The 10612-nt window shown below is 36.8% G+C and overlaps 1 protein-coding gene across 1 annotated transcript; it reads left to right on the top strand.

Moving 5' to 3' along the window:
• Window positions 1-3057: 3057 nt before the first annotated feature.
• LOC122841118 (E3 ubiquitin-protein ligase MARCHF2-like) lies at window positions 3058-10101 on the top strand. The gene is made up of 5 exons (XM_044134145.1): window positions 3058-3351; window positions 5636-5938; window positions 6070-6265; window positions 6522-6731; window positions 8720-10101. Exons 2-5 carry the CDS (start codon window positions 5754-5756, stop codon window positions 8873-8875), a joined length of 747 nt encoding a protein of 248 aa, XP_043990080.1. The 5' UTR covers window positions 3058-3351; window positions 5636-5753; the 3' UTR covers window positions 8876-10101.
• The last annotated feature ends 511 nt before the right edge of the window (window positions 10102-10612 follow it).

Raw genomic sequence — 10612 nt, 5'->3', positions numbered from 1 at the left:
AAAAGGATAAAATAATTAATTACTGAAACATTAAGTGAACTTTTTCAGTCAGAGATGTGTAATTTTTCACATGATTGCATGTCAAGTTGAAATCATGTGCATGGCTTCACTTTCCTTATTTGTTCTATCAAGACCAATAATTTAATATGGTCCATTAGCAAAGTCCCGTGACACAACAGTCAGAAGAGTGAAATTACAGGGGTCAGTGCTTCTCTCATCAATGAGTGAACTGCAATGCATGGAATGGCCCCAAAATCAACATTTTAAAAGAAGAATATTATAAATATATTTCCTAAAAATATATCCGTCCTGGAAAATGTCCAAAACCACATAAAAATTGGGTAATAATAGTATTTCTGAAAATTTAAGAAAAAAAGATATAATGTTTTCATGCATAATTAAAAATGTTGCTGATGCACTCAGGAAAATAATGCTTAGAAAGAGTTTTATGGTACCTCAACAGGTGCTATCAGATTTGATTTTTGTCACAGATGTCAAAACTAGGGAAGTGACAACAACATGTGTGTGTACAGCTATAAAGTTTTTTTTTAAAATAAATTATACACTATTAAAATCTTATAAAAGACTAGACATTTTGTTTGTCTGTTTTGCCTTGTTTTGTACTAAGGGAATAGTTTAGTCTTTAAAATCAATACAGTCAGTGTGCGGTCAAAGTCCAAAACACTACAAGCACTCTGATGGACACATAAAGGACTAATGCTATCGATTCAAATTCAATAAAATTTACGTTTTGTGTATATAGTTGAGACCTCTGACAAATTTATATATAAAAAATAAGTAGACAAATCAGCAACTTTGAAATGTTAATTATAGGCTTTCTTAAACAACCGTTTGCATCACAATGACACAAACGGCTGCCTTTAACTGTCCCTAATAAGTAAATAAACGGGCCTAACAAATAAAAGCTGAAGTATTTAAATGAATATAAATATGAGTAAAGCTTTTTCTCATGAGATTGAGCACAAATAAGTATAAGGATAAGACCCCACCAGATAATGAGAGAAACTTGATTAGTCTCTCACGAGAATGAAGCTTAAAAGATCACGAGATGGAAGTGAAGTACCTGAATTAAGCTGTTATTGAAAGCCAAACGCTGTGAATAAGTTATGCAATCTGTCTCTCTCTAACGTTTATTCAATGTACATTTTTCTCTTCAAAATAAATGTACATTCTTGATTTGCTCTGCTTTTTTTTCTCTCTCTTTGGCTGTGGAACTTCAATAAACATTGAGCAACGGCCACGGCAAAAGTTTTACAAAACTATTTCATGACATGCATCAAAGTCACACAGATCAGATCATGGAAGAACACTGTATTTTGTATTTTCTCAGTTTACCTCTGATGCATTTTTTGGAAAAAAGAGACAATAAGGAATGTGTAAGGGGACAGCACAGTTCAATAATACGCCAACTAATTTTTATAGATTTAGATTATGCTCAAGTTTACACATCAGAATGTAGACTGAAATATGTTCAGAGCACATGGTTATACCTATATGGTGCCACAATTTGTCCAGAATAACATTAAAAAGTACATCTATGTGATGACCATGTAATCTAAGGTCTTCTCTGACTCTTTGAAAGTTACTCATATAATGTTTTGTGACATTTACAAATAACTCAACAACAACCCAGAACAAAATACATTTTATCATACATCTCCTTTAATGAGCTTCATGTGTTTATTATTATTAACAGTAGTATTTCTACAAGTTCAAATCCTGGTGAACCAATACAATATCCTGACTGTGCTGTGTTAATGATTTGCCAGTGCATTTCTCTGGTGGTCCCAGTTAAAGTTCACTAACAGATGTCCCATGATATCCCACACATGTGGAGATGCAGCATCTCATGATTTGTGTTGGACTTTGACTCAGTAGATAGGTGAACTCTAACTAATAAGAGGCATGCTGGGAGGGGCATTCACAATTTCCCATAATACCTGTTCATTTGTGTGTGTGTGTGTGTGTGTGTGTGTGTTTGTGCGTGTGTGTGTGTGTGTGTGTGCGTGCGTGTGTGTGTGTGTGTGTGCAGAGGTTAAACTTACCTTAAACAAACTCATTCATTATCTGTGTTTGGGATCAAAGGAACCAAAAGTGACAGAAATAGAAACAGTGACATGGTAAAAATAACATTATTATACAACAAGGCATTTTTCTAACACAGATGGTCAAAAATCATTTACCTAAAATGAACTGAATATATTTCAGTACTCATAAGTTGTATTTGTATTATTGTTGTACAGGGTTTTCCAAGGGCTTCTAGAAGTCTTAAAATTAAATTATCTCAATTTTATGAATTTTAGGTAATTAAAAATGTTGTATGTATGTATTTATATGTCCTGCTTACAGTAAAAAAAAACTGACTTTTAATATTACAGTAGGAAAAAAATGAAACAGTATTAGAAGTATATTTAATACCTAAAGGATGTTATCTCCAAAAGATACTTTTAATCTGGCTATTGAGCCGAATCAGAAAGAATATTTTTGATTTATTGAATATGACTGTATAGAGTAGAAAAGCACCACGTTAATGAATGCATTCATTCACGAAGCCTGAATGATTGCTTCCCCCTAGTGGTTTTGCAATGGAAAAAAACGTTCTGAATAAAATGAACCCGTCTGGTGAGAGAGAAAAGATAAAATAAAACTAAAATCCTGATATATTAACGGATAATGCTTAAAGTTATCCTTGATGTTTAATATTATTGCCAATGTTTATCAGATGTCAAATTTAATCTTCAGAAAAGTTTCCTTTTGCGTTAAATATTGGAGATAAAGTAAAACATTCCAGATACAGTAAACATAGCAATAATGACAATTTAACCTTATTGGTCATTTCAAAGAAGAATAAAGTAGGTATGATTTACTCTTCGTATGTTGATACAATTTATGAAAACATCAATCCAAATAAATAAAATAATAAGAAAGCGGGATGCTGCAACATTCTTATTGAACTTTGTTCGATCATTTTTTTGAGTTCCTTTGATATATTATTGACTGATTTACTATATTCATCATTCCGACATCACAAATGACAGTGAAGGCAGCACAGGGTCACATGACCAGTGCACAGCTGAGTGCCGAGGCTTGCTCGTTGCTAACAAGCTAGCCCCTTTAGCTGTGTCTAGCGATTCTGGCAGAATCGGGTGGATTTTATTCTACATTTTCTAATCAAATCCAATCCAGTGGCCCGAACTGCCTGTCATGGGGAGGGTACACTGCATATGGTCGTCGTCTGTATCCCCTCGTAATTGCAGCTTCAGAGTCATAAATCGTAGCTAGGGCTGTCCAGTTAGCTCAAGGCCAATCGAAGAAAAGGCAGGCCGTCGGGTGAGTATTTACAATAAAGTCATATTTTCCACTTTAGTAGCATAATTTTTTTGACAGCCACATAACATATTTGCTCTATTGTAAATAACTACCCAAATAAGACATGATGTTTTATCGTCTTTAAATACTTATATTATTATCGGTTATTCCACACCAAAGCTACTGTCAGTTGAGCATAATTAACGATGGGTGTGTTATTTATTACGGCCACCCGCGTAATATATACTCAAAATGTAGATACTAATCGCTCAGATTTATTTATTTTTTCTCGCCTTTTAGTGTGTTGATAAAGCCTAATGTTGTTTTTTTTTCTTAGTATGTCGCATTGAACTGAAGTAAAACCTGCAATCCTGTTTAGTTTATCATGAATTCTAGTCAGTTGTTTACTTGTTCGATTCCTACAGCATTTTAAGAATGTAATTTTAACATCTTGTTGGTTATTGTAGATAAATTACAGGTTTACATGTTGTTTTTGACACGACCACCAAGACCTCAGGAACTCAGTTGAAAAACAAACACTCCCACTACACTGTCAAACATTCCTTATGTGGGTGAAGGCATTAATAGATCTTATAGCCAGATAGCCCACATTCACCTCTCCTTCTGATTCTTGGATTAGTTTATGGGTGTTTTTTGTGGGGTGGTTGGTTTTAATTTTATTCTAGCTTTTTTTGAACTTGCATTCAAACTCCTTTTTTTTAATACACAAGGATTTCTATGAAATTTTTTTTAAATTGATCATCTTAAAGCCCTAAAAGTAAAGAAAGAAAGAAAGAAAGAAAGAAAGAAAAATAAAAACAGGAATGCATGTTGGAGCCAATTTCCTGATTGCTCAAACTGCATTAGATGTTAATTTAAAAAATGCATGACCAATGGCTGTTTTGTATTTAACTAATACTGGTATTAATTTGAAAGAAAATAATATTTTAATACAGAATTCTATGCCTTCAAAAGCATTTTTATGAGTTTTCCCAAGGAACACACAAAATGAAGATATCCGCAGGCTTATGGATTTCAGTTTTACCTTGTATATGCAAATGCAGGAAAGTGTAGGGCTTCACGACAAATTCATTTTTTATTATATATATATATATATATATATATATATATATATATATATTTATTTTTTACCAGTAGCGGTTTTTTTTCTATTTTTTCCACAAGGTTTCCCCCAGAAAACTTGCTAAGCTCGGCGGTTGGGCGCTCAGCAGTCATTCATCTAGCGGCCCGTCATGTTTTTGTGTTAAAAAATGTTTGAAGTTGACAGGAAGTTTGAAAATATCTCTTGATAATTGTGTGTTATTGGAAACTTGGAAGATGAATATCTGAACATTAACTATAAAGTCTTACAAAATGCAAACATTTTAAAAAGACTTAAATAAATAAGAAATGCTAAGCCTGGTGGGGACACAAGTAAAGCCTGGAGGCCCGCCAGGATTAGAATAGACTGGCAGAAACCCTGATTTTCAGACCTTGAATTATTAATTGATTCGTATTTGTCTTTGGTCAGTGTGTAGCTGTTTAAAGAGAAGTCCTAGTGGATAAAGTTATGCTTCTGTGGTCACATTTTTGCTCTGTCAGTTTCTGACAGCTAAAGTAATTATTAAGAAAACAAAGCAGGTGCACACAAAAATAAATAACTTTTTTGTACCCCTCCAGGGGGTCTTTTGTGGGCTCTAGTGTCCCTTATATGAAAGTAGGCTGACAGGCAAGGGGGAAGGAGAGAGGGTAAGACATGCGGTAAATGTTGCCGGGTACGAGAGTCAAACCCGCGACGGCCGCATCGAGAACCCACCAAACGTGGGTGGCGCTTTCGCTTACGCCACCACAGCACGCCCATAAATAACATATTTTGAATCAAAATTGAATGACTGAGAGAAACAATTTTTTTACGAATTGCCTGGAGATAACATGTGTTGTGAATTGGTGCTAAATAGATAAACTGAACTGAATTTAAATCTTCTAGGGGTATGAGTAAGTTTGAGATGAACTGCTTCTGAAATTTAGATTCTGTGTAGATTAGAGGAAAATCACATTAAATTCAAACTTAATCACCTAATTCCTGTTTCTACTTTTTTTTATTATTGAAATTGTAAAATAATAGCATCCTTGCAAAAGAATGTTTCCAATTTAAAACCTAAAACTGATGACACTGTAACTGAGAAGTGTGAGTGAAGAAGTGACTAAAAGGCACAAGAATCTGTCTTTTTTTTTTTCTTTTCTTTTACATAATCATGTGACATCGGCTTTTATGTTGTTAATATCTTGGGACTTTTCCCTGTAGGTGGATCAGAGAAGTTTGGGGGATTGAATCTTTCAAATCCAGTTCAGGATCAGTTCTTCATTTGAAGCCAGTGCCGGCCTCTGCCAGTATTTTCATCACTTTCAACCCCGGATGAACCATGTCTTCGTCAGGGTGCTGCCAGCTCCCCGGATCCCTTTGCGATTATTCTGAGAACACTGAGCCCGATGCCTCTAAGCATTCAGAAGAGTCTGATTCTACTACACAGGCCCAGTACGTTGCCAAGGTTACGGCTAAAGATGGCCGCCCACTCTCCACTGTTGTCAAAGCTGTGAGCTTGCAGAGGTGAGTATAAAACTAGCATGTGGCTCCAGAGTGTATCCTGTAAATAAGTGAAATGTGGCTCACATTATTATTGGTTTTTTTTGTTTTTTTTTCTCCCTTTCCGTCCCATGCGGTCGCATGTCGGCGCTCAGCGATGTGGGGATGTGTCGGATCTGTCATGAGGGAGCTGGAGGGGAGACGCTGCTCTCACCCTGCGACTGCACTGGTACGCTGGGAAAAGTGCACAAGAGCTGCCTCGAAAAGTGGCTGTCGTCCTCTAACACCAGCTACTGTGAACTTTGTCACACAGAGTTCACCATTGAAAGGAGACCGCAACCACTGACGCAGGTAGGAGGGGATGCGGCGATGGATATGTTTGATATCTTCTTTTCTCTGTTTACTAGAAGATAATCTCGTTTGTTATTTAGCATTGCGGCACTTTGTTGTCTTCACAGTGAGAACAGATATTTTATAAAATGACCAGTTCACATCACACAGAGATATTCGTCAAAGCTCTTCCTTTAGATTTATATTTTCTTAACTGATATTGTCTACTACCGCTAAGTTTTAATTACACCAGTAAGCTCTTCATTTTGCCGTTCAGTGGCTGAAGGACCCCGGCCCTCGCAGTGAGAAGCGCACATTGCTGTGTGACATGGCCTGCTTCCTTCTCATCACGCCCCTGGCGGCTATTTCCGGGTGGTTGTGTCTCAGGGGGGCCCAGGACCATCTGCAGCTGAAAAGCAGACTGGAGGCTGTTGGACTTATTGCCCTAACCATCGCCCTCTTCACCATCTACATCCTCTGGACACTGGTAACTATGGTTTTCACTCGCCACTGTAACAGGTGAACTGTCCATCATTATCGCCACATAGCCGTTTTCTTACTCTGTGGTGTTTAAGACATGAAGAGAAATCTTTGTGAAACTTGCTCTTGTTTTTACCTCGTATTTTATTGGCTTAGTTTTTTGTTTTTTTTTAATCAAAACAGGTCTCTTATAAATGAGATCTTGTGATCCTGTATGAATAAAGGTAAATAAAAAAAAAAAAAGTCCTCTGAATGACAATGTAAAACTAATTTCTAGATTTTGTCAACAGTACCTTGCAAAAATGTTTCAAAACCTTTTTTATTTTTTTCATGTTATAGCAACAAGCTTAATTGTATTTTATTAAAAAGAAAATAATACATTTAATTGACTTGTTCTTTTTGCAAAAGTAAATTTAAAAAGTGAGGCATGCATTTGTATTTGACTCCTGTGTGGCTGTACTTTCTAGACCATGAGTGCTCACAGTCGGTCCTCGAGGGCCGGCATCCTGCACGTTTTAGTTCTCTCCATGGTGCCACCAACAACCTTTTCAGCATGTCAGTGTTCTTGTAGGCTTCTAATGAGCCATCATTTGATCCAGGTGCTTTAAACCAGGGAGAGAACTAAAACAAGCAGGATGCCGGCCCTCGAGTATCGACTTTGGACATCCCTGTTCTAGAGCCCCTTGGTGTTGCAATTAATTCTTTTGGCATCTGTCTCTAAGCAGGTTGGAGTACAGATTACATTTTTTCACAAACTTCTTTGCAAAGTGGCTCAAGCTCAGTCAGAAAACATCTCTGCTTCCACAAACTTTTAGTTGTGTTTAGTTCTGAGCTTTTACTGGGCCGTTTCTAATGTGCAATTGCCTTAATTGAAATGTTTCCATGGTAACGTGGTGGATGTTTAGCTCCGTCTAGATCTCAAGTCTCTGGCCGTCTCTAAGACATTTTCCTCTGGGATTGCTTTTTATGAGGCTCCATTCATCTTCCCATCCATACTGACCAGTTTTTCTGAAGAAAGCCTTCCCCTCAGCATGATGCTGCCACCATCATATCTGAGATTGGCGACGGTGTGTTGAAGGTGTTGTGCAGTGTTAGTTTTCTGCCAAATGTAATGTTTTAAATATGGGCAAGGTTATTTGATTTTACTCTCATCTGACCAGATCACATTCTTCCATGGGTTGGTTGTGTTACTTACACAGCTTTTTGCTAAATAAAAAAATAAATTACTTCTTATTGTATCCCAACAGTGATTTTCTGCTCCAGAAAGGGCTGGAGTGTGTATTGCATGACTAATAGTTATTTTGTAAATAGATTTTCCAATTTGAGCTGTGGATTTCTGCAGTTTTTCTAAAGTTATAAAGTGTTAAATTACACACAAATGAACTGAATTTACTAATTGGCTGATTTCTTTAGGCAGCTGCTTGTGTTGGATTTTATTTAGGGTTGTTGAAGTAAAGGGTTCTAAGTGTGTATGGATACAGTGCTTTAGATTTTTATTTAGAAATCAAATTCACTCACTTTAGTATCTGCTTTATGTTGATATATATATATATACATATATATATTTTTTTTCTTACATAAAATCCCAACAGGTTATGTTGACGTTTGTCCTGCCGAAGAGATTGTTCTACAGTTTTTTAAGTGGGGAACTCTTAAAACATGATGAGGGAAGGATAGCAGGACCTTATGTGCAGCTTATCATTTAGAGCTTTCCAGAATCTACATGCCTGAACAGAAATGCATAGCTTGCTGAGATCAGAAGCCAAATTTCTCCTTCACATCTACTGAACTGGGTGCATAAAAAGCAGCCAGGAGAAACTTTGTAAAGCATACTTATGAATTCACTTTTAAAAGTTAGCCTTTATTTTCCTTTCTCTGTGTTACATCCATCATGCTGTGTCTGAAACATCTTTGTCAATTTTATTGGCACGTCTTTTAATCTCCTTTCACTGTTTGTTGTGGCCAACCTCCTCTTCTTTGTCGCCCGACCTTCAGGTGTCGTTTCGGTATCACTGTCAGTTGTATTCGGAGTGGAGGAGGACCAATCAGAAAGTTCGCCTGCTCATGCCCGACATGAAGGGGGCGCACACCACCCAGCGTTCGGTGCCGACCAAGTCGACCAAGAAAATGACTGACGAGACCATCGTATGAGTGCCGGGCGGTAGCGAGGGAAATAATGCAAATCAAGCTCACACAAGCACTCTAAAAACAAGATTAATCATAGTAATACTGAACTTTTGCACTTCATATGGACGATCCTGAAGGGAAAGAGATGCTTTCTCCTCATGGTTCTTTGTTAAAGCACTTGATTAAAAAAAGAAAACCAACAACGAAAAAAAAACAAAAACAAAACTACGTTATTGGCTGCCCACAAAAGTGGATTTGGGAGGAACTCATTTCAGAGTGGGGTTAGATTAAAAACTGTGTATTCACCAGTGCTGAGATGTGAATGAACTGACACTCAGAAAATGAACTAACCAGCCTGACTTTTTATGTCAGTGGCAGAAACTTATAAAATACTAAGACACAAGCTAATGTAGCAGGATATAACTGATTCAGCATGCTACTGCAGTATAATAAGAGACATATTCACTACCTATAAATCCCCTATTATGCCCCCTGCACAATGTATTTAGCTGGTTTTAAACCGTGAACGAACAGTAGTTCTGCAAATGAATAGGAACCTAAGAAGATCGACAAAGTCTAGCTGTGAATACTCCTTTTTTTGTTTGTTTGTTTGTTTGTTTGTTTGACAAGTAGAGGGCGACTGTCACCTCTACCACTGTCCCTGTCTATAATCTGAAGCTTTTAAGTTTCCAGGTACAGCTTTTACATTGCTTTCTGTAGAGGGAATATTAAATCATGTTCCTCCTTGGTCAGTAAAGGGAGACGCGTTGCATCAGTCACACATGTCAAGGGGCGGGGGATTTCCCGGGAGTCGTAGTTCATAAAATGACACTAACTTATTCTAAAAAAGTGTTGAAGGCATGAAAAGTGTTTACATTCTAATTGGATGATGTCTCTTCTGTTATCATAAAAGTGCATTAGGAAATAGCCTCACTCCACGTGTAAATGCATCACTCATGAGCTGAGCTGAATAGAAACGGTCTGTGGTAATGTCTTAAAAACCAGAAGAAATTCAGTTTTAAAAAAATATAACAGCAACCATATTTAGATTGGTGATATTGAAGGCACTGGGGAAATGATAAGACATGCGATTTGAGACCAGTCTGGGGCTCAGCAAAATGCAAAAGAGAAATGTGCTATGAGATATCAATCAATGTATACTAAAAGTATTTTTGTGTTACTGTAGTCTTCCTGCTTCATCCCCCTGGAAAGTTGGGTTATTGTGCAATAAAACATGAGGGACTCCTGGACATCGTGTGAACTGGGATTTGCTTACTTGTTTGCGTGAATTAAAATATATTTCTTTTAATTGCAGCAGCACTAAAATAAACTATAAAAACTTTTGAAAAATGTGCACTCTAAGCACATGTATTCAGTGGAGGAAAAAAAGCTAATAATGGGGAACAAATAAGAGTGGCATAATTTGAGACCCTAAAATTCCCTTTGAAAGAAAATTGAACATTTCTTTTTCATTTTTTTGTTGAACTTAAGCAGGGTGTCTGATGTCAAGACCTTAAGATGTCTCGAATTCATAATTGAAAAATATATACGTTAATCACAGGTCTCAAATTTTGCTGTTGCAGGATTACATACTCTTGTTTATGTGGTGTATTTTTATTTTTTTTTAATGGAACTTGTCTGTCAAAGTTCCAGTCTTGGTATTCTGTGTTTGAAGCTATGGTTAACCAGCTACTAATATACTCTTGCTAGCCCTTTTACTTCCTGCCATCCCGAGCACAAACATTCAGTTGGCCAAACTTT

Source organism: Gambusia affinis, linkage group LG12 (genome assembly GCF_019740435.1).
Source record: "Gambusia affinis linkage group LG12, SWU_Gaff_1.0, whole genome shotgun sequence".
In the NCBI taxonomy this organism is placed as follows: domain Eukaryota; kingdom Metazoa; phylum Chordata; class Actinopteri; order Cyprinodontiformes; family Poeciliidae; genus Gambusia; species Gambusia affinis.
The sequence above is the reverse complement of the archived record's forward strand: the minus strand, read 5'-3'. Positions and strand labels throughout refer to the sequence as shown.

Excerpts from the sequence above, each read along its gene's own strand:
- LOC122841118 (XM_044134145.1), top strand. The coding sequence starts at position 5,754 with ATGTCTTCGTCAGGGTGCTGCCAGCTCCCCGGATCCCTTTGCGATTAT. Across the intron at positions 6,266-6,521 it reads GACCGCAACCACTGACGCAG|TGGCTGAAGGACCCCGGCCC; the intron begins GTAGGAGGGGAT and ends TTTGCCGTTCAG. Across the intron at positions 6,732-8,719 it reads TCTACATCCTCTGGACACTG|GTGTCGTTTCGGTATCACTG; the intron begins GTAACTATGGTT and ends CCCGACCTTCAG.